At 33.9% G+C, this 24,713-nt stretch overlaps 1 protein-coding gene across 1 annotated transcript in view; it reads right to left on the reverse strand.

The window, feature by feature from the left end:
* Positions 1 to 279: 279 nt before the first annotated feature.
* Positions 280 to 24,713, reverse strand: part of SEMA3C (semaphorin 3C) — a 172,004-nt gene continuing 147,570 nt past the window's right edge. The window contains exons 14-18 of the mRNA XM_042916517.1: positions 22,056 to 22,097; positions 18,668 to 18,825; positions 10,037 to 10,104; positions 7,760 to 7,890; positions 280 to 3,170 (exon numbers count right to left, since the gene is read on the reverse strand). Of these exons, the coding sequence (XP_042772451.1) occupies positions 2,757 to 3,170; positions 7,760 to 7,890; positions 10,037 to 10,104; positions 18,668 to 18,825; positions 22,056 to 22,097 (813 nt within the window). The 3' untranslated portion in view covers positions 280 to 2,756. The remainder of the gene's footprint in view (positions 3,171 to 7,759; positions 7,891 to 10,036; positions 10,105 to 18,667; positions 18,826 to 22,055; positions 22,098 to 24,713) is intronic.

The following is a 24,713-nucleotide window of genomic DNA, read 5'->3' on the forward strand; positions in this document are numbered from 1 at the left end:
ATAATACAAAAACAAGGAGGGGGACAAAAGAGAAGAGACTCTTAAATACAGAGAATAAATTGAAGATTGTTGGAGGGGTTGTGTAAGGGGATTGGCTAAATGGCTAAGGGGCATAAGGAAGGACACTCGTTGGGATGAGCACTGGGTGTTATACATACGGGATAAATCACTGGAATCTACCCCTGAAATCATTATAGCACTATGTGCTCACTAACTTGGATATAAATTAAAAACAAAAATAATAATAATAATAAAAAGAAAGAAAAGTTGAAGACATTCTTGGGGAATTCAACATATTTTATTTTGCCAGGCAAATGATGTCTTCAATATCCAATTAAATATTAAGGTACTAACTACATTTCATTTGTTTTCTCACAGAGTGAACATTCACCGTAATGACAGTTTCATCATGCTAAAATCTATTCACAAACCTACACTTTGAAAAAAGTGCATTCCTAGGAAATTTTATGTACAATACAAATGGAAAACATATTAAATCACTGAAATGTCAAACTACACAAAATAATACTAATTAACCACCAATATTCAGTATATGTTGACAATATTTTTTGAGAAATTTTTCTTTACATTTGGCAGTTATGTTCAAGATTTTCTATAATTTTAAATGTAATAAAAGTATATACAATTGAATAATGCTCAAAGGAGAAGGTATTAAATAGCACAAATAATATTACAAAACTAAACACCCTTATTGTCTATCATTCTGGTTTTACACTAAGCAAGGGGACCTGTGTAGTTACCCTATCTTCTGACTCTAAAACAATTTTACTTTAACTCTGTACATAGAATAGAATGGTCACAAACATTGAAGATGGATTTGGCTTTCCACTGATGTGCATTTCTATTTTTGCACATAGAGAAGAAATAAAGAAGTTTAGTTATATTCTTTAAGCAGGCAAAATATCTGTATAATAAACTGTTTTAGTGAGTACTTTAGAATCATACACATTTGGAAAATAGCTTTTGTTTATTAGCTTATTTTTGAATGAACATTATTTATGTTGTGTATTTTAACTGCAGTGTTTGCCCTCACTGGGGCCTCCTCTTATATAATATCATAATTTACCACCACTTAAATAAGAAATCAGAAATCTTAAATAAGAAATCAGAAATCTTAAATCTTCTTAGATTCTGATCAATGATCACATTCATTTGGACAATGATTTAGCTCAAGCTTTTATACTGTGGCGTTTAAAAAGGTGATAAATCTACCTTAACTTCTTTGTGGACTATAAACTATACCTATAATTTTGTACTAGATTTTGAAAAGATATATGATGCAATTTCTATTTGCACCTGGAAACATGACCATTTCTTGAAAAGTAAATAAAATAAAAAAGCAAAAGTTGTGTTTTTAAAGGAAATATAACAATAGAAAGACATTTCTTATATTTCTCCCATTTAATTGCTATTTGGAGTAAAACGTTCAAAAATAAATTATTCTAATGAAAGGATCCAAACTTACAAATAGAAGAAAGTTATTTTACTCATTATAGAACTTATCATATTTGTATTTATATACCAGTGTGCATAAGTACCAGCATTCTTTTAAAAGAAAGTATGTCTATTTTTGTTCATATTTGAATTTTTTTCATTTCTCCACAAAATGAGCACCTCTTCAGCACACATTAAATATCATTTAAAAAGAAAATGAATTGGTGACTTAAAATCTGTATGATATCTAAGGTTGGCAAACCAAAAAAAATGTGAGAGTTAATTATTGAAATTAATCACTGATGTTAAAAATTAGTTATATTTTTTATAAACAGCTCTTAATAAAATTACATTCCTTACTTTATTTTTCCCCATTTGAGTTTCACCTCTCATATACAAGTTTGATATTTCATTTTTTCTTCTTATATTGTTTACTTTGCCACGCAGACTAGAAAGTTAGAACAAATACAGTAATTAATTAAACAGTGTGAGATTATATTCTCTGAGTCTAAAATAACTTAAATAACTTCCAAAAAAAGTGCTTTCGTTTGGAAGGTAATAGCATAAGAATATAAACTTAAATGCTTCACTGACATAACTCCAATCAAAGATGTTTATGGTGAGGGTCATTTATTTTATCTTCCTAAAACAAGAAAAAAACCCAAAGATCAATAACAGGTATCAGCAACTGACCATTTTCACAATAATAAAAAAAAATTAATATATTTCACTGGAAAAAAAATAAACTGTTCATTGTTTTATTTATGAATCACTCACGTTTTATACAATTTTTAGATGCTTTCTTCCTTGACTTGTATCTATTCAATATTTCTTTTGAGAGCTACTCTATCACATGTATTTATACCACTTTTACAATGTAGAAGTTTTAAATGTGGCATTTGTGCTCATATTTAAAATCAGTGACAATTCCAAATCTAAACCGTTAATGCAAGGAAGGAAAATCACAGGGTTATGGCCCTCATTCAATTAAGGGATGTAAGAATTTTAGTTTTATAGCCGCCATATCGATTTTGAAGAAAAAGTAAATAAAGATATAAATAAAATCTAGGTTAACTTAAATATTTATATGCACCATGAGGACCATGACATGTCTAGTGCTAGTCAATATCATACAAGAAAATGCATGCTCATTTCAGTTCATGTAATATTCACTTTGGGAGTGAGTAACCACATTTATCAGGAATTTCCCATGGGTTAAAACACAAGGTTGTTTGCTCAAAATTTGATCACTGAAGACAGACCATTCTTTACTGGAAGCATAAGCCCCAAGTAAGAGAACATTATGACTCTGGCAACTGATTCCTCCTGTTTCTACTTTTCCGGCTATTGATGAGAGCTTTTAACTTGCCGTAGTCCCCTCTTATCTTCTGGGATTCTTCTCCATGTTGATGTTGCTGCCGAGTGTCTTTGCAGTACTGATTAATCATCTGCATTTCTGAGTGGCTGAATGCCCCCATGATGTCCTTTGGGTGGAAGGGTAAAGCTCTCACAGAGCTGGCCCAGGTCCATGGGGACCATTTGTCTGTCACAACAGCCACCATTTCAGAATCTAAAACTTTGAAGTTGATCTTGGCTATTGTCTGCTTGAAGCTGTTTTCTGTTGCAATGCAGTGATATAGTCCTTGGTCAGAATCCTGAACAGAGCGGATTAGAAGTCCTTGTGAAGTGGCTATGATTCGTTCATTCAGCTTGACCTAAAAGAGAGATTCATCAAAGATTCAAACCCAACTCTGTGTCTTCTAAAAAGATATGATCAACATATACAGAGTATCACTGAACTTCCAAATTTGGCAAAAGCATCTAGTACTGATCAGCTCACTTCTTAGTGAACATAAAGTTTTGGTCAGTTCCACTGCCTGTTTTGCCCAGGAGATGTTGTCTTAAGAGCATTGAATCTATTAAAATCTATTAAAGACAGGATGAAGTTATCACCCACATTGCCAAAAATAGCTTAAAGTTCATTCCCTTTGGATGGAAGTAGTTTCTCCACCAATAAGCACAGAGTTTTGGTTGCTTTGGGAATATGAATCACAGTCAACCTATATACACAGAATTCACAGATAATTTAAAATATCTATTTCATCCTGGAATTCCTGTCTTTAATTGCAACAAAATACTCTCTTCGTAGTAAAATCATTAAGCCACAGTTAAATGGTTGAATTTTTATCATTTTTTAATGAATGAATGAATATTCTCCTAAGTAAAAACTGAAACAATTCATTACTTTATTAAAGCAGTAAGATGACTCAAAAAAAAAAAATCATGTAAGCAGAGACTGAGTTTTGAATACTATCGAGGCTTTTTCTAATTATCCCAAACTAAAGAATGACTAAAAATAAGATGAAATGCCATCATCTTCTAAGTCTTCTAAGTAGTTTTACTTGCCAAGGAAAGATAATACAAAGCTATGAGGTAATATTTAATTATAGGCTTGCCCTAGAAAAACTATTATTTGCTGAATATTAGTTAAATGCATGAAATCATCTTTCTTAAAGTTCTAGCTATAGTATTGCCAACAAACAGACTAAAAACTTAAGTGGTAAGAAGTTCTTTGACATGCATACTCGAGAATGTTCTTTCACTGAGGGAAAAAACAAAAACAAAAACAAAAAAAACACCCCTGACCGAAATAAAAATAAAGGAATGCATGTACAATGCTTTTTTAAATGGTAAATTTCTGTGTAAATAGGTATTTTATTATCAACGAAATAAAAATCAAACATAGATTGTTTTAGATAAAAAGTAAGCTTCACACAAAAGCACAAAAAGGCAAAGTATACAAGTGAAATACAGATAATAGAACAGACCTAGAAGAGGGAGGCCAGGAAGAAGGACTGAAATATATAAACTGAAGTTTTGATATTAATTTAATTTTTAAAGTTTAAGTGTGTCCCCAAAATAGTTTCAATCATGTAGAAATGCATTCGAAAAAAAGAGAGAAAGCCTTTTATGTTTGTGTAAAATTAGGAAAAATTGTGGACGCCAATTTGATAAAATCATATAGCATGTATATAAAATGTGATGCAGAAACTTCTTTTCTAGGAATTTATTCCAGAAGATACAGTCACAAGTATGCAAGTATTCATGTAAATGATGTTTGATAAGAAGAAAAACAATAACCTAAGCAGTAGATGGCTTTAAAAAAAACCTTAAGATATATTCATATAGTGGAACACTATGTGGCTCGGAAAAATAAGTTAGCTGCATATGTACTTACTGATATTAAAGTGGGTGAGTGTACATCAGAGAGAGAGAGAGAGACAAAGAGAATGATAAAAATAGGAAAATTATGGGGAATATTTGGAGGAATACATTATGATTGAATATATAATTCCTAGTAGCTTTATACTTTGGGGAATTGTGAATAAATATTGAAGTGAAGGGGAAGAGGACTTTTAGTGATCATTTTATGCTATTCAGTATGAACTATGTACATTTTCTCCATGAGCTTTTATCATTTGTCTTACATTTAAAAAAAAAATTTTAATGTTTATTTTTGAGAGAGAGAGAGATACAGAGTGTGAGTTGGGGAGGGGCAGAGAAAGAGAGGGAGACACAGAATCTGAAACAGGCTCCAAGCTTTGAGCTGTCAACACAAAGCCCAATGTGGGGCTCGAACTCAGGAACAGCAAGATCATGACATAGACCGAAGCTGGACGCTTAAACAACTGAGCCACCCAGGTGCCCCTGTCTACATTATTTTTAAAAAATTCAATATTTACATATTAACATGAGAAATAAGCACCTTTTTGCCTAAACTACTAAGAAAGAATTAGGATAAATTTAATAAGACAGTAATAGTTTGCTTAGCCAAAGTAAGGAGTAGAATTGTGCTCTATAAATTCTAGATAAAATAGATTTGCATAATTATATTATAGTTAATGTTTTCCTAGTCTTACAGCAATCTTATGCTTTTATGATTTGAAGAAAAAGCAAGATAGTAATAACTGAGTCCCTACATTCTTGGGCATTCTGAAATAAAATATCAGAAATATCACAAAAGAGATTCAATCATTAAATCTAGAACTCGATCCATTATTAATTGCATTCATTATTTCTGTGGCATGTATTCAAGCTTGTATGTACTCGTTTTCTTTAAATAATACAAATTATATTCACTGATTGTATATGATTCTATTTAACTTTTTAATATTTTTTAAGTTTAATTATTTTTGAGAGAGAGAGAGCACACGCATGTTCAAATTGGGAAGGGGCAGAGAGAGAGGGAGAGAAAGAATACCAAGCAGGTTCTGTGCTCAGCATGAGCCTGATGTGGGGCTCAATCCCATGACCCAAACCGTGAGATCATGACCTGAGCCGAAATCAAGAGCTGCATGCTTAATCAACTGAGCCACCTAGATGTCCCTCTATTTAACTTTTTAGTGAATTAAAGAAAAACATTTTATTCATGTAAGGTAATCCCTGTTTGAGTTGTAGATTTCCAATTCACATATATACACACAGACCTTCTCAAGAAGGACTGTCCATGAATACATGCCATGCTTTAGCCTAAGAACTTCATTTCTGTACAATAATCATCACCACACATTATGACTTCTATCTCAGCTTATGTTGTAAGACAATTATTATCACCTATATCCACTCAAAAGAATTTAAAATTAACTAGTCTGTAGAAATTTCAAGTCCTTTTTGATGACAGATTTTTGTAGCAAAGTAAACAGATCTTAAACAATATTTTTATTAATAATAATGTCTAAAAAGATTTTTTTAGTATCATAGAATTCTGGGGCAAGAAGAGGTCCTAACGTTCATCTAGCTCCTCTTTCCTCCAGATGGTTAAAAAAAATAATCTTTTTTTTTTTTGAGAGAGAGAGCTTGTTCCTGAGTGGGGGCAGAGGCAGCAGGAGAGGGAGAGAGAATCTTAAGTAGTCTGCATACCCAGCACAGGGCCCAACAAGGGGCTCAGCCTCAGGACTGTGAGATCATGACCGGAGCCCAAATCAAGAGTTGGATGCTCAACCAACCGAGCCATCCATGTGTCTCAGTTAAATCTCTTTTTTTTTTTTTAATTTTTTTTTTAACATTTATTTATTTTTGAGACAGAGAGAGACAGAGCATGAATGGGGGAGGGGCAGAGAGAGAGGGAGACACAGAATCGGAAGCAGGCTCCAGGCTCTGAGCCATCAGCCCAGAGCCTGACGCGGGGCTCGAACTCACGGACCGCGAGATCATGACCTGAGCTGAAGTCGGACGCTCAACCGACTGAGCCACCCAGGCGCCCCTCAGTTAAATCTCTTCTTATGCAAGTGTTCATCAGCCTGTGGTTTAATATCCCATAGACATGGACGCACAATGACTAAACTGCTCCTACTGTCTTTGGACAGGCAGGCATGAGTTGTAAAGTATTCCCCATATGGAGCCAACATCTATTTCAGTAACTCTGATGCAGTGCCTGGTTCTATAGCTTTGGATTGTGTCCCTTCTACATAGTCCTAATTAACTTAATATGTAGTACTTAAACTGTCCACAACAGAATACACCCAAATGGGGAAGGCTCCATTTTCCCCTTTGCTCCATCAGACTTTATGAACACTGCTAAAAACATGACATTTTAGACTACCCAAAGGCTTTATATATACATATATTTTTTTCTTCTTCTTCCTCTTATTTGTCAGTACAACATGACATGAGTATTATGGGACTTCATTATTTATAATATTTCACCCTATGCTGTTTTACAATGTTTCCCTTCTAAAACAGCTCTTTAAGATCAGTGAAAAGTTAATGTCAGTGTCCTTTTATTTGAAAAAACTGCTTTTTCCATATCACTAAATAAAGGCAGTGCTCCCATAAACAATGGTTCCATACATTACCTAACCAAAATCATAGAGTTATGGATAATAAAGCAAAGGAAATAGATTACTGCACGGCAGAAAAATGCTTCTTACCATAAAAGTTATAGTTTAGTGAAATTTCTTGCTAAGGAAAATTGAATTTTTTTAAAGCTCCCTTTTATCTTGTGAATCACACAAAGGTGCTGCTGAGTGAGAACTTGGCTTCTGGTTTTGCACACATCTTGTTTCTTTTACAAATGCTTCCTCCTATCACTACCCCCGTCTTGAGTGCAGGCAGCAAGGATTTCTAATTAATTCATCAACTCTACAGACAAAGGATTTTAAAGGAAGTGGCACTTGTCATCCTGAGGACATAAAAGGATGTTCATATGCCTTTTCTTTTTCATTTGATCTGAACTTCACTAAGGGGTGGTGATTTAATGTCTTTCCAAAGCCCTGACTGATTGCTGTAGTGCTGCCTTACTCACCTCTTTCCTCCTGTCTTTGTCTTTCTGTAACAGCCACTTGATAGATGCCTGTGGAGACTTAGGGGCACACTCAAGGAAAGTGGTGTTATTTTTTACTCCATACTGAACAATTTCAGCTGCATTTCTATATGCTGAAAAGCAAAAATGAAAGGAGAAAGACAGGGAATAGAATTCAGAGCATATTCTCCTATATGAAAGTTTATTTCTCTATACAATTGTGATCATCTATAGAAACCACCAAAAGGCAATTTTTAATCATTGAACAAGCAGACTATTATACATTGTTTACCTGCTGTGTTTAGCCTAAAAGGAAGGACAAAAAGACATGGGGGCATTGATGTTTATTCAAGAATTACTTGATACCAAGGAATGTCCTTCATATCACTTTGAACTTTTAATTATTACAATATACTTATGAATTCAGTTTTCTCAGTTTTTCATAGCTGAGAAAACCAAAGCTGTGAATTATTAGGAAACACATCTTACTTAAAGAGTTAGTAAGTGCCAGGCATTATTAAAGCCAGTTTCATCCATACTCAATGTAGTATAGATGAAATTCAGAAGCTTCAGGAAAAGTCAGAAAGCAAAGAGTGTCTACAATGGGAAGTGGTGATTAAAGACACAATCTTTGTATTCAGATGTATTGGAAGCAAAATTCTGACTTCAATGATGCTGGGTGTGTAACCTTACACAAGTTACTTGACCTTTCTGTGCCTCAGCTTTACTTGGCTCTAAAACATGGATTATGTTTTCAAATAGGTTCTTTACTGAAATTCTTAATTTAGGAAGACCATTTAGTATAATCATGTGGTAGCTTAGACATAAACAGAATCCTCATTCATAAAACAAGGATAATTATAGAACTGTAGTACAGTTTCATAAGCATTAAGTGAGATAGTCCATTAAAAAGCACTTAACTCAAGTTCTGACACAAAGCCAACATAGATGTTCGTTCATCGTGACCCCTAGTGACAGACAGTTCTAACACTAGAGCGAATACTATTAGTACAACTGGCACAAGTATTTATAAAATAGTATACAGAGAAATGATAACTTGGATGTATTCCCTTAGATGTATGGAACAACCAAGCAAAATGTGTCATAATTTTCTCCTTATACTTAGTGTAGTTAGTAATGTCATTTTTTTACTAAAGAAAGGCCCACACTCAAAAATATTAGCAATAGGAATCTTGGTGTGAATTGTTAGCAAGAGTGTGTCTGCAGCACCTGCATGAACTAAGAAGAGCTCTGTCTGAAGATACTTCACTCAAGGGATTGATGTGGAGCTGGGAGAAAGTATACTGGGGAAAGTATAATAATACGGGATCTACATGTGAGGATCAGAGAAAAACGGGTTAGATTGCTGTAAGATATAAGACAGGACCGCCAAAAGTACTGGAATAGTTATAAACTGTAAAACCAAGGCACTGTAGTATACCCATGAAAACAGCAGGATATTCACATAGTCCAAAGTGGAAGCAATCCAAGTGTCTAGCGATAGATGAGTGAATGAACAAAATGTGATACATGCATACAATAGAAGACTTTTCCATTTCCAACAGAAAGAAATTCTGACACATGTCAACAACATGAATGAACCCTGAAGAACCGAAATAAGCCAGTTACATAACGAAGAATATTTTGTGATCCCACTTATATAGGGGTATCTAGAATAGTCAAATTCATAAAGACAGAAAATAGCATGGGAGCTTCCAGAGGCTGGGGCAGGGGGAATAGGGAGTTAGTATTTAACAGGTATAGAGTTTCACTTGGGAAAGATGAAAAAGTTCTAGAGATGAGTTGGTTGTACAACAATGTGAATGTACTTGATACCACAGATCTGTACATTTTAAAATGGTTAAAATGGTAAATTTTATGTTGTTTCTATTTACCACAATAACAAACAAACAGGGCACTATTCTATTTGTTCTTCAGTGGTAAAGTTTTTAGAGCAATTTTTTTTTCTTGAGAAAGAAGGTAACAGCTTTGTTTCTTCAGAAAGAAAATAATAGCTAGGAAAATCTGTAACTGATATCTATGTGAAAGACCTACCAACTAACATACCCAAGGTGTCTGTGTCCATGGACATTTGTCTTTTTTACTATACATACAAATGACATTTGATTTTTAATTTCCGTATCTGAACACCAAGAATCTTCATAGTGAATCTTTCCTTAAAATGTGAGATCTGAATTTATTATGAAGGTTCCCTCACTGAAATGTGATACAGAGTTTTGCTGCTGTTTACCAAAATTGACCATTGCTCACTTTTAATACCTTTTAGATTAAATCCTCTACATTGAGTCAATGGATTTCCATGTCTCACATCTTGTCTTCGGCTCCTCCTGTAAGTGCAGAGACATATATAAAACTGACTTAGAATTAACATTGCTGATTACACCACACTTAAAAGATTGCATGTTTAATTTCACAGTATTTTAATTGCCTAAACTTTCATAAAGAAAACAGGTCTGATTATCTAATACAGCTACTTCACATTTCTTGTTCAACACTTCCATGACAGGATGGGTACTTAACCCTTTTTTCATTCGGAATTAATTCTGTCCCTCCCCATCTAGGAAGAGTGAGAAGATGGCTATGAAACCCTTATTATTTGCACTTCCTGGGTAAATGTTAGATTCCAAATTAATAGTGTAAATTTTAATTTAGGGACATTCAGCCAAAATTTTCTAAGATGAAACTTCTAATATATAAATTCACTGGCATCTTCTTTCTTGTAATTTTTTTCTTAAATGAACATAGCTTTCTTAGAAGAGTCAACACTTTCTAATACTTTTAAGATATTTTAAAACTTTTCTGAAATAAGTGATAGAACATGCACATTTAGTGTAAAATTAAGCAAAATTGTTCATTTACTAGAATAAGAATTTTCCTTCAAATTTTCACTTTGAAAAATGTCAAGTCAACAGAAAAGTGGTGAGTACAATGAACACTGATAGAGACATGAATAGTTATACTTTGCCACATTTATTTTTTTCTATCATATGCAAGTACTGTGTTGTGTATTGTGTATATATTATTTATGCACATATATGAAAACCTTTAGAAAATAAGTTTGCACACATGATAATACTTCACTCTTAAATACTTTGGCATGCATCTTATAATCACTTATAACAACAGTAGATTACTCGATAATATCATACAATACACATTTTATAGTAAAATTTCCCTAATTGTCTCCAAAGTATCCCTTATGGATTTTTTTTTATTCATGATCCAAAGTTCACTCATTGCATTTTAGTTGTTATGTATCATCAGTTTAAGCATTTCCAAATTTAGGTACATTCTTTCTAAACTGGTTATTATTTAAAGCAAAGTTTTAAATTATTTCAATACTAATTAATTTCCTGAGTCTATAAATTATATATTTTTAATAAAATTATATTTAATAAAAATGTAATAAATCTATCTATCCACATATAATTCCAATTGTATCACATAGTGAAACAAACCAAAATAGAGCAACTGATATTCTCTTAGCAATAAATCATGGGATGAAGATTGCTATAAGAGAGTAGGAAAGGAACCTCTCTTTAAATATTAGGAATACAGGGATAAACTGATTGTTTACTATCAAGGCTGAGAAATATATATAAACAAGCATATTACTTAATTGGGTTAGCTGTTAAGTCTCTCTTAACATTTTTAACCTTAAAGGTAAATTAAATATTCAGTTAAAGAGCAGACATATTAAAATCACACAGGGATTACCAAATTCACAAAGTGAGACTAATCTCAAAGTCATTGATAGTGAAAAAAATCATTTTAAGGTTACAGCAAATCGTAGCTTGTAGATTTAATGGATTATATACATCTATTTATGGATATATAGCTATAACATTTTGTGTCATTTATGCATTCTTTTTCTAAAAAAGTCATAATCCTTATTTAATTTTATATTTCTAATACAACCACATACACACAAACTAGTAAAAGTCACTCTTGTCTCAGCAAATACAATTAATGCTGTACTCTAGAATAGCTCCTATATCAGCTTTTTATTGCATTGCATTTGCTATATTTCTAAGTCACTGCATTTTTACTTGTGAGTGCACTATATTATATGAGCACCATGTGAGAGTTCTTATTGCTGAAAAAGTGATTTTCAGCCATCTAGAGAAGCAATATCATTCACAATGGTTAAAATGATTGTCCTGTGACTAGCACTATGTTATGGTTTACATAGCTGGACAACCTGAATTTATGGTATCACATAGCTTCCAGACATTCCAATACAGAAAAGCATTATTATGTCTTGGCTTAAATGATGAGATCAGCAAGACAGCTATCTGAGATTTTTTTGTATTTGTAGATTCCCTTTAGGGCATTCATTCAGCATTGCAAAAGCATGCTGGTAGGCAGAGTAATATTATACTGCATGTAGGATTTGGGATTTGGGCTCAAGTTACCCATGTTTTCTCCCTCAGAGTCTAATCCTTTGGATAAACAATGAAATCATTTTGTTCTTGTATATAAAACAGATAATTTACTTGAAGGCTGAACTGATTATCTTGTCTTAGAATAAAATTTCTTACTTGCATGTCTGAATCCAGAATAAATAACATATGGGATTAAATTGCAATATTTGATACAAATGCACAAATATTTAAAATACTTGAGAATGAAAAGGAAAATTGCTTGTATTGTTTGCTAGGAGCAAACTTTTAAAAACGAGAAACTACTGAGCCAATAATAGTTAATAACTTTATTATATCAAAGTATAAACACTGATTTCTAAATATCACTGTACTTGTTTCTATACAAAAGACACGTTTTTGATTTTCATTCCTATGAATTTCTCCATGGTATGTTTGTGTACCAGATAGATAGACAATACAATTGCAATAAAACCAGGTAAGTTAACACTATTAAAGAAAATGAATATGGAAAATACAAGTGATCATTTTTATTATTACTATTAATCACTAAAAATAGATGAGAATTTAGGAAATACTTGATTCAGCAAACATGGTTTGCATTCACTATGATATACGCTTAACTAAGTTTTAAAATAATTTGGAGAACTTCAATAATATGGATATTTTTAATAAAACTTTCAGTGTGCTAGCCAAAGATGGGTATGAATATGTCAAAGAATAAGATATATATAGATATAGATAGATAGATAGATAGATAGATAGATAGATAATAGATAGGTAGTTAGATGATAGAGATGAAACTTTTTCAGCTTTTTGTGACAGAATTAAGACACTGCTAGAGATTCAGCTCTTTAAGGATTACTACTTCCTCTTTCAACCCATAATACATGTTTTCCCCCTTTTCTTGTAGTTGTTTTAAATTGAGAAATAATTGATATATATTATATTAGTTGCAGGTGTACAATATAATGATTGGCTATGAGTATACGCAATGTCCACAATAAATCTAGATAACATCTGTCACCATACACAGTCACAAAATTTTTTTGCAATGCAAATTTTTAAGATATACTCTCTTATCAACTTTCAAATAGGCAATACAGAATTACTAACTATAATCACCATGCTGTACATTACATCCCCATAACTTAATTATTTTATTATTGGAAGTTTGTGTCTTTTGAACCCCTTTGTTCATTTCTCCCATCCCCTACCCCACCGTTAGCAACCACCAATGTATTATCTATGTCCATGAACTTGGTGTGTTGTTTTTAAAATTCCACATACAAGTGAGATCATACAGTATTTGTCTTTCTCTGTCTGACTTATTTCACTTAGCATATGGATGGTCCTGAAGGTCCATCCATGTCATAAATTGCCAAGATTTCATTATATCTCATGGCTGAATAGTATTCCAGTAGGGTGTGTGTGTGTGCATGTGTGTGTGTGTGCGGGTGTGCACCACATCTTTACTCACTCATCCATTGAGGAACACTTTGGTTGTTTCCATGCGATGGGGTGCACATATCTTTTTGAATTAGTGGAGTTTTATCTTCAGGTAAATACCCAGAAGTGGAATTGCTGGATCATATGGTAGTTCTAGATTTAATTTTTTGAGGAACCTCCATACCATTTTCCATAGTGGCTACACTAGTTTACATTCCCAACAAAACTTTCTTCCACATCCTCTCCAACACTTGTTATTTATTGTCTTTTTGATAATAGCCATTCTAACAGGAGTGAGTGAGTTGATATCTCCTTGTGGTTTTCATTTGCATTTCCCGGATGATTAGTGACACTGAACAACTTTTCACGACATGTTGGCAATCTGTATGTCTTCTTTGGAAAAATGCCTATTCAGATCTGTCCACTTTTTTAATTAAATTGTTTTTTTAAATTATTTTATTTTATTTCATTTTTTTGCTACGAAGTTGTATGAATTCTTTATGTATTTGGATATTAACCCTTATCTGGTCTATGGCTTGCAAATATTTTCTCCCATTCAGTAGGTTGCCTTTTCTTTTGGTGATGATGTCCTTTCTGTGTAGAAGTTTTTTACTTTGATATAGTCCCACTGGTTTATTTTTTCTTTTGTTCTCTTTGCTTTGGAGTCATATCTAAAAACTCATCCCTAAGACTTATATCAAGGAGCTTAATGCCTATCTTTTCTTCTAGGAGTTTTGTGGTTTTAGGTCTTATATTCAAGTCTTTAAATGATTTTGAATTAAATTTTGTCTATAGTGTAATATAGTATTCTAGTTTCATTCTTTTGTATGTAGCTGCTCAGTTTTCCCAACACCATTTATTGAAGAGACCGTCTTTCCCCATTGTATATTCTTCCCTTTTTTGTTGTAAATTAATTAACCATATATGTATGGATTTATTTCTGGGCTCTCTATTCTGCTCTATTCTATGTGTCTCTTTTTTATGACAATAGCATATTGTTTTGATTATTATAGCTTTGTAATCTAGTTTGAAGTCAAGAAACATGATGCGTCCAGCTTTGTTCTTCTTCCTCAATATTGCTTTGGGTATTTGGGTCTTTTGAGATTGCATACAAATTTTAGGATTATTCATTCTAATCTAGTGGAAAATGCCACTGGAATTTTGATAGGATTATACTGAATCTGCAGATTGCTTTGGGTAGAATGGCGGTTTTAATAATATTTATTCTACCAATCCATGAACATGAATTATCTTTCCATTTATTTGTGTCTTCAGTTTCTTTCATCAATGTCTTGTAGTCCAGCGTACAGGTCTTTCACCTCCTTGGTTAAATTTATTCCTAGGTATTTTATTCTTTTAATGCAATTGTAAATGGGAATGTTTTCTTAAATTCTCTTTCAGATAGCTCATTATTAATGTATAGAAATGCAACAGGTTTTTGAGTGTTGATTTTGTACCCTGCAACTTTACTGAATTCATTTATTAGTTCTAACAGCAAACCTATGATACATGGTTTCATATCAGGCATGATATTGTAACATTAAAAAATTGCAAGATAGTTCCAGCTCTTTCTTCATTAGAAGGAAATGATTAAGATCATGATTTGTGGTATTAGGATGACAATGTGAAATCTACCTTTAAACATACATCTTAGAAAAGATAACTGGGGTTGTAATTAGAGGGAGAATATGAGAACAAAACACAAATATGCAATCATAATCTATATATAGGATGGAATTTTACTTGAGAACTATTCTTTGTTAAATAAAAATGCTTCACCAAAGCCAAGGTCTGGAAATTATGCAGGGAAGGAGTGTAATCTCCAGTTCATTCACATTAGAGCCGAGAGGCTGGTATGCCTCAAGGACTATGGTAAGAATCACTTTGTAATCCTCACATCACTTTCATTCTTAGGAAGTGTGTTGCTTCTGGGACACCTGGTGGCTCAGTTGTTTGAGCATCCAATTCGTGGTTTCGGCTCAGGCCATGATCTTGTGGTTTGTGAGTTTGAGTCCTGCACTGGGCTCTGCGCTGATGGCATGGAGTCTGCTTGGGATTCTATCTCCCTCTGCCCCTCTCCCACTCGTTCTCTCTCTATCTCTTAAAATAAATAATAATAATGATAATAATGATAATAAAGAAAGTGTGTTGCTTCAGCTTCCTTTAGCACTAAATCTGTTTAATATGTAGACGATTGTATTCTAGGGGTTAGACATGCTAATTTTTAGAACTCTTTGTCAAGAAAAATGTATTGTCCTACAAACAATTATGGTAATAATTTTTAACTATCACTGCTATCGTAATTGGGAGTGCAAAACAAGTTTGGTAAAAAAGAATACCAGCAATGGCTACAAATATCATTGATTTGAGATTACATGTGGAGTTTGCTTTCCTCATACTATGTGTTCAGTTTTAGATCTCTAGTCCAGTGCCAGCAGAAGATCTCAGGGTACTGAGGTTCTAAACTTCTATGTAGAAATCAAAAGACACCATAGACTTCCTGCCTAAATCTTAAAATGACACAGAAGAACATGGGTCTTTGAACACAGATACTAAAAAGTATTCGTTTGGGGCGCCTGGGTGGCTCAGTCGGTTGGGCGTCCGACTTCGGGTCAGGTCATGATCTCGCGCTCCGTGAGTTCGAGCTGCGTGTCGGGCTCTGTGCTGACAGCTCAGAGCCTGGAGCCTGTTTTGGATTCTGTGTCTCCCTCTCTCTGACCCTCCCCCATTCATGCTCTGTCTCTCTCTGTCTGTCTCAAAAATAAATAAACGTTTTAAAAAATTTAAAAAAAAAGTACTGGTTTAAAGAAAGGGTGTTCTCTTCACATTTCATGCCTTTAAATACAAAAGTCTTTCAAATTATCCATCCCAGGCCATGCCTGTGTACTCCAAATTCATATTATATGAGATTTAACATCTCATAGGCACTGCTAACATCATCTTTCTCTCCACATACCTGCTCCTTCCATAGTCTTCTCTTTCTCGGGAAACTACAACTGCATATGCTCAGTTCTGAGGACTTGGTTCATTCTTCAGTCCTCGCTTTCTCTAACATCCTACATATAATACATCAGCAGATGCTGTGAGCTCTATCCAGAATCAGACCACTTTGCCACCTCCACCTCTATCATCCCTGTGCAAGCCACCATTCTATCTTACCTGGATCCTCACGGTGCCCTAACTGCCTTGCAGCTTCTGTCTCCTCTCTCCCCATCCACTTCCTATCCCAGGGCTATAATCCAGCCAAACCCAACCAGATGATCTTTTCAAACCAAAAGTCAAAATAATATCATTCATGTGCTCAAAAGCCCTCAGTAGCTTTCTGTTTCACTCTAAACAAAAGCCTTCAATAACTTGATAAGTCCTAAGTCATCGTGCATTCTGGCCTCGTTTCTTCCTACCCTTCCTTTTTCTCATTCCACCATAGCCCCATTAGTTTCAGTGCTGTTTCTTGAACAATCTCGGTGCACTCCAGCTTTAAGGATATGTGGTTCCTCTCCCTGGAATGCTATTCTCCCAGATAATGCCTTTGTGCCATTTTTTCTCACTTAAGTCCATCTTCAAACACCACACCTTCAGTGGGACCATCCATTTAATATTGCAACTCCCTGCTTCCCACATCCTCTGTCTCCCTTCTTTGCCCTTTTAAAATTCATAGACCTAAAAAAAACAATTAAAAATTAAAAAAAATCATAGACCTTATCATTATTTGATACACTAGAGGGCTTCCTTATTTATTTATTTTCTGTCTTCCCCTCTAGAATTTATTATCCCTCAAGGCAGGAATTTTCATCTTTTTATTGTTCTTGTTTTTCACGTTGTATGCCTAGCTCTAGAACATTGCCTGGCAAATAACTGTTCCATGATACAAATTTGTTGAACTAATAAATAAAAGTATCAGTACAATCTTGACAGGCAGAAGTGCTAGGCTTCCTTTAATCTGTCAAGGTCTTTAAGGGCCTATATGTATAACAGCGAGTAAAGAAGCTATAAAACACCTTCACCCCAATGATTTTACTTGAAAATCATTAGGGCTTAAGGCTGGTCCTATTTGCTCTCTCCTGCTGACCCTAATTTTGTCAGGTTTTGGCCTTGCCACCCATCATGACCCACATCAAGAGATGACTGAAAATAGCTATGACCTTGGCTGACCCTAAATTATGCATATTCTTTGTTCTATAATCAGTGTCACTACTGGTGGTCCCTTCCAACTTAGTGCAAGTTGGTTCAGAGTTTCCTATCTGAGCTTTTGCTTGGATAAATGGCACTTAGCCTCACATTGCCTAACTCTGTCAATCTGACCAGCATCCATGCACTTACCCCTCTAAGAGGTAAACAGCATGGGCATCAAGGTTCTGAAAGCAATTCAGGGTAACCATGTTGGAGCAATGTTCCTGTTGCCAAAACTAAGAAAACGTTTGATTATAGAAATATTAAGTGCCACAGGAAACCCTAGGAAGGTGGAGTTTAATCATATACTGAAGCATATAAAAACTCAGGTAATGCAAAAATGTTACATGCTGTTTGAACTTTTTGATGGTCCACAGGATTGTGTAGCTACAGGAGCTTTAAGAGGAGAAATAAATTTTTCCAGAGAGATTTTTAAATACAGAGAACAAACTGAGGGTTGATGGGTGGGGGGGGGGGGAGAGGAGAAAATGGGTGATGGGTATTGAGGAGGGCATGTCTTGGGATGAGTACTGGGTGTTATATGTAAGCGATGAATCATGGGAAGCTACCCTGAAGCTAACAGCACACTACCCTGAAGCTACCCTGAAGCTAACAGTATACACTGTATGTTAGCTAACTCGACAATAAATTATATTAAAAATAAAATAAAATAAAAACCAAAAAACCCCACAAAAGCAAAAGGACTGTATCCTCACATATCTGTGAAAATCTCAAGTTATAAAGCATAGGCATTTACTTCATTCATTGACTACACGTGATGCTGAACATAGCTACTATTTCTAACGCCATTGAAAAGAATACGTGTGGAGCATGACTCAATTGTCTGGGAACATCGTTTTTGATTCTCAGCTGAATGTTTGGGACTTACCGCTTCCCAGTTGGGTAGAATCTTGAGCAAGAATGGCCATCCCAGGCACAGTAAGGGTCCCTGGCCAGGCAGCAGTCAGCACAGGCTGTACCATAGATGTGGCAGCGATGCAGAGACACTTGGGAAACCCCTTCATTGGAGCTCACATACAACTGTTGCTATTAGAGGAAAGATTATGATTTATTTCAGATGTGGACATTAAAGAGGACTTTTAGCAGGAACACGTTATAATGTGTCTATACCAACTTAGATTCATTTTAAAATAGGCTAAAAATAAGAAGTGAAGTACAGAGGGTAGAAAGCCAAAATAAATAGAATTCTCCTATGTTAATATGCTTAGAACATTACCACTTTCCTGTTTAAAAAAAAAAAAAAAAAAAAGCTCAGAGCCCTATGTAGAACGGTAATACATTTTAGACATTGGGATTTACTGTTCTCTCAGATGTGAGCTAATATATTACAGATTTAAATTACGATGTTTGCTTTCTTTTTTGAGTGCACAGGCAGCTTTCTTTTTCTTCAAATATAGGAACCCATCACCTTGTAAATTTGAAAAAGTCAAGTCTAAAATAAAGGGTATTTTTAAGTTTAAGGAAAACAGTACACAGTATTAGATAAAATTAAAGAAAAACATGTTTCACATGCCTTTGAAAATAACATATTACTCATTAGAGGAATGTTAAATTATTTAGAAGAATATCAGCATTTATATTTAGATATGTCTTAACTTTTCTGTATGATCCAGTGATCTGCGGCACCCTAAGTCGTAAATAAAGATTTCACTCTCCTTCATTTGTTCGATGTCAAGAGCTTCTTACGATGCTGCTCCAATTCTTTTATCTGTGCATAAATTAGTTCTCAGGAGTTGAAAGATTAAGTTTCTAACTCACACTTATTTTATAAGGAAGTGATATTGTATAATTCAAGCTAGAGAATCTCTAAGCTGGAACTTAAATATGTACATATATGCACATGTACACACACACACACACACACACACACACACAGACATCTATACATATTTCACATATATACAACTTAAAATTTAAAAATTAAATTAACAGGGGCACCACTGATCCACTAGGTTCTGGAGCCACACTTCTGGGATTCAAATCCCAGTGCAACCACAAATACACTGTGAAACTTTTCTGAATCTCAGCTTCCTCTTCGATAAAACCGGGATAATACAGTACCTATACCACACAGTTTTTTTAAAGAACTAAATGTAAGGGCTAACTCCATATAAAATCCTTAGAATAGTGTCTGACTCCTAACCTCTCAATGAATGTTAAATAACATAGTAGAATAAACTGCCAGTTAACTATCATCTTACACTTTTTTAATTCTAATTAATAATTTGAATAAAATCTCAGTGTACTGTTCAATAAAAAATATTTTATTCAGATCAATTAATTTTTTAGAAATTGGGCTGCAAATGATTGATCCCTACTTGAGACAATCAAACTATAGGAAAACAATAGCATATTTTGACAATAATAATTTCTCTAAGAACATTTCAAATAAGAATTTATTGAGTACAGATATAGTGAATACATCAGCTGCATCAAAATATTTTAAGGAAACTGGTTTATTTCAGGAAATAATATGGGTAGTTTTATTCTAGAAATTATCATTTGTATTAATCCAACTATCTTGTGATATATGGAATGCAAGAATAAACTAGGGAATAAGGAAGCATAAAATAGAAAATAATATAATCTGAGCACTAGGGAAGGTACTAAATTCATGGTATTTAAATGTATATGAAATACCATCGATAATCTGTAATTCTTTCTCACTGAAAATTTAATGTATTCAGTTGTGCAAATGAGTTCCCCAAAACTCAAATAATTACCATATCCTAAATCTAATGATTGAAAGAAACATTTTTAATTATCTGTAATATAAGATGTTGAAGACAGATATAATACTCAGTCTGTCCTGTGTGCATATGCGTGCTGCATATTGCAATTTAACGGAATGTATTGTGAACTATGAGTATACCAGCTGAATTTCAAGTTGTATTGTAACTTGTATTACTGTAATTGTATACTGAACTACTCTGCCACACAAATGGCTCTGTGTCCTTTTTGAATTTTATTCTGACACGTTCTCTTTTCATTAAGCTACTGTAAACAAAGGGCTTCCCTGCTGACTTCAAAGACAATTCTGACTTGGGATCAGCTCCCTAGGACATTGGGGAAAATGACGAATGGCTTCTTGTTACTTGGGAAAATGTTTGTTATGCACCACACAAACATTTTTACAGATGAGATCTTTAGCTCCATTGTACCCTATTTATTTTTCTTCATAAAATTGAGTCAAGTGAAAAGCGTACAAGACTGACTGTGGAATACTTCTTCATCTGTATCAGACCAAATAAGGTAAAGAACAGTAACGTTATGTCATCATTTCTGCTAACACTTAAAATCTTTATTCCATATTCCAAGAAAAAAAGATCTCAGACTCTTTAAACAGTTACCAAAACCTGCTTTACTTTAGGCAATTTATATAAATTAACTCATTTGTGAGAAAAGCATTACCTTGTAGAGGCAGAAACTTGGGTCAGTGAAGTTTAATGATCTGTCCATAATTTATGGACAAGTTAGTATTCAAATGCATGTCAGTCCCACTCTGAAGCCTATTCCACTTTTGACTATATGACTCTGCCCCTTACAACTATCTTCAGAGAGAACACCTGTGCCTGGAGAAGTACGTGAGTCACACACGTAGAGATTGGGATAGGGCTTTTCCTTTTCATGGTCATTGTGCATTTGCATATGCAGGCACGAAGTAGAAGATTAAACATTCCCGAAAATCACAGTCAAACATTTCTTCCTCTAAACCTGAATCCTTATATGGTTTAGATTTGAGACATTCAGATTTTTTAATGATATGTATAAACTCTAAAAAAAAAAATAGCACTTCCTTAGAAATAAGCATAAAAGAATGCATTGCACATTTCAAACATGTGATAGCAGCAGTGACTCAAAAGAGGATTGATTACTCATTCCAAGCCCCTGAGAATGTCTGTGATGTTATAGTAGCCCAAACATTATGCCGAGTTCTTCCTACAAAAAGATTACTTTTATTTTGGTTGGCTTCACACACTGTAATATTTGAGAATATAGGATATACAAAATGTTGGAATATCTTGCTGTGTATATTTATATGTTCTCCTCTGATGGGCTTTTATACAAAATAGACCTATTTTGTCTTCCATTAATGGCTTGTAAATGATGTACCAAAATTAAAGGTGATTCTGTGGTATCCTGTAAATGGTATTAGTTATTTTTCTAATACTAAAATTAATATTTTACAGAATATATTTTTCATCATAGTAAAGGTTTATAACATGCAAATAAAATAAAAACGGGGTTGTTTTTACCTTTTTGGATGAAATTTTCAGTGTTGTTATAGGAGCATGATTCTGAAAATTAAAAAAAAAAAAGGGGGGGTCAGCTGTTAAAATAATTCTTTAAAAATATTTACATTAAAAATGTTCTCCTTTCTTTTAAAATTCAAGAAATCATCATTTCTCTATATATGCATGTATACTTTCAAAGTTTAGCAACACTTGTCTATAAACTACATTTCCTTTGCTGGTGATAAAGATGGGTTGTGACACATATCTATGCTTAAACTAAAAAAAAAGTAGCAATTATAACACATGATCAACACAGTCATTAGAAAAGGAATAAAAATTTGAGAAATTTGAAAGAATTGAAAAAATTACATCTTGGAATATTGAACCCAATGAATAAAACTTAGGCTTGAATGGGGTGGGTAAGATGCTGTGGAATGGTACCCCATGTTATCCCTCCACAGCAGAGGCACTATCTGCATAAGATACTACCTTGCACCTGCCAGAGGTTGCTTTGGAAGGATGTATTAGAATGAATCATGCTTATTAATTCTTCTGTTGCAAACAAAGAAATATTGTTAGAAAATGTCCTCTTGATAAATGTGAATTAGTGAAAGTACCTAAGAATTTTCTGAAATAGTAATCCTTTTTGAAAGTCACTCTATTCATAAACTTTATTCTTAAACAAAATATACTTCCTTTCAAAATTAGACTTGCGATAACCTGATAAATATCTGTGAAGTTTCATTTGAATAGCTCCAGTGAGAGAAAGCACTCAAAATTAACTGTACCTACAATTATTTCGTTTCTAGAGGTATATGTTCTTACACATGTTCAAAAGAGAAAATGGTAATATATCTAAACATTCACTTGCCACAGGTTTTGATCATTGCATAGAAACACACACACACATACAAACCATATTGCAATTTATATAAGTTAAGTTTGAGGAAGCTGGATGTATTTTCAGGAAATATTCTGGACAGAGGATTAAAAGAAGAAATTATGGTTCTGCACTCTATAAAATAAACAAAGGGTCTGGTTTTTAAAAGTTACATTTTGTTTTCTGCAATATATCAGGGTGACACTTAGCTAAGGAATTTGTTTCAGTTCAAATGCATTATTTCCTCACGTGCTAATCACACTATATCATACACACCCAGTTATTTTTACCTCACATCAGAAAATATGACACAAATACCATGTGGAAGACAGTAAGTAACTTGTATTTGGTAACTGTGTCTCTGTTTAGCCATATCAATCACTGGCATAGGGTTCCATAAGAAAGCTCAACATTTTTTAGTCTTGACTGACTCTATTTTTCCACTGAGAGTTTATTCTTCATGATAATAACACCAGCATAACTTATATAACAGACCATAAGTAGTTAGCACATGATCAGAATGACTCACATTTCTTTAAGAGCTTTCCATAACTTATATGTTTGGGTTTGTGTCAAACTCACTTAGTTAAAGTTTTCTGCTTATTAAAAACTGATATTTCAGAATTAAAAATGAAGCTCTGCAATAATAATAATTTTTTCTATCTTCAGGAAAATTCCAGAATAAAGTACTTTGCTATTTTGGCCAAGCCAAGTTGTCCTTATTGAATCGAATGAGGAAAACATATTTTATCTATAATGCAATTTTGGTTAATCTAGTGAAATGATCAATTCTTTTATCAAGCAAGGCATAGAAAAAGCACTTGAAGGTACATAGTTAACTTTTGGTAAGCACAACATTAATGCGCTAATTATGAAGAACCTTATGCCAAAGTGAGTCTAGCATTAAAAATTGTAAATTTAATAACATTCTGGAAAAATTGCCAGAGTTCCTCAGATTTCATTTGATTATTTAAAAAAATGTTTTTCTTTAAATTTAAAATTTATTAGCATAACCCCAAAAAATGCATCTTGATCACTTACATGCTTATAAATTCAGTAATATATGTTCCCATATATTAATAAGTTAATATATTCTGAGTCTGCTCAACTAAGCAAAGCAACTTACTGACCCAGCAATAGCCTGCTCCTGGGAGTCCTACAGTGCTAATTTTACTGTTAAAGGCTGACTCTGGGGGCGCCTGGGTGGCTCAGTCGGTTGAGTGTCCGACTTCAGCTCAGGCCATGATCTCACAGTCCGTGAGTTCGAGCCCCGCATCGGGCTCTGTGCTGACAGCTCAGAGCCTGGAACCTGCTTCGGATTCTGTGTCTCCCTCTCTCTGACCCTCCCCCGTTCATGCTCTGTCTCTCTCTGTCTCAAAAATAAATAAATATTAAAAAAAAAATAAAGGCTGACTCTGGTCTTTTGATATCCATGGGCTTTTTTTTTTTTTTTTCCTTAATTGATTGATTTGGAAATAGTAGTCTGCAATAGGATTGATTCCATGGCAAAGTATCTTCGTAGTCCTAACAGATCCTCTCTGGCTGTGTTTCATCCATTTTTCCAAGTATTTATCAGATAAACCACTCGAACTTCAATGACTTTCATCTTAAGGAAGGAAGGGTGTGCAGAACACCACAAATCTGCTCTCCGGGATCACAGATACATAAAGAACAGGCACCTTTTTCTGAGCAGGTTATGTCTTTCAGGAATGAACTTCCTTCTGTGTGCCTTTTTATTGTTGCTGTATACTGTTTTTCTTTCTTTCTTTTTTTTTAAGCCCACATTTAAGAACAAAGAG

The sequence above is a fragment of the Panthera leo genome, chromosome A2 (genome assembly GCF_018350215.1).
Source record: "Panthera leo isolate Ple1 chromosome A2, P.leo_Ple1_pat1.1, whole genome shotgun sequence".
Taxonomy (NCBI): domain Eukaryota; kingdom Metazoa; phylum Chordata; class Mammalia; order Carnivora; family Felidae; genus Panthera; species Panthera leo.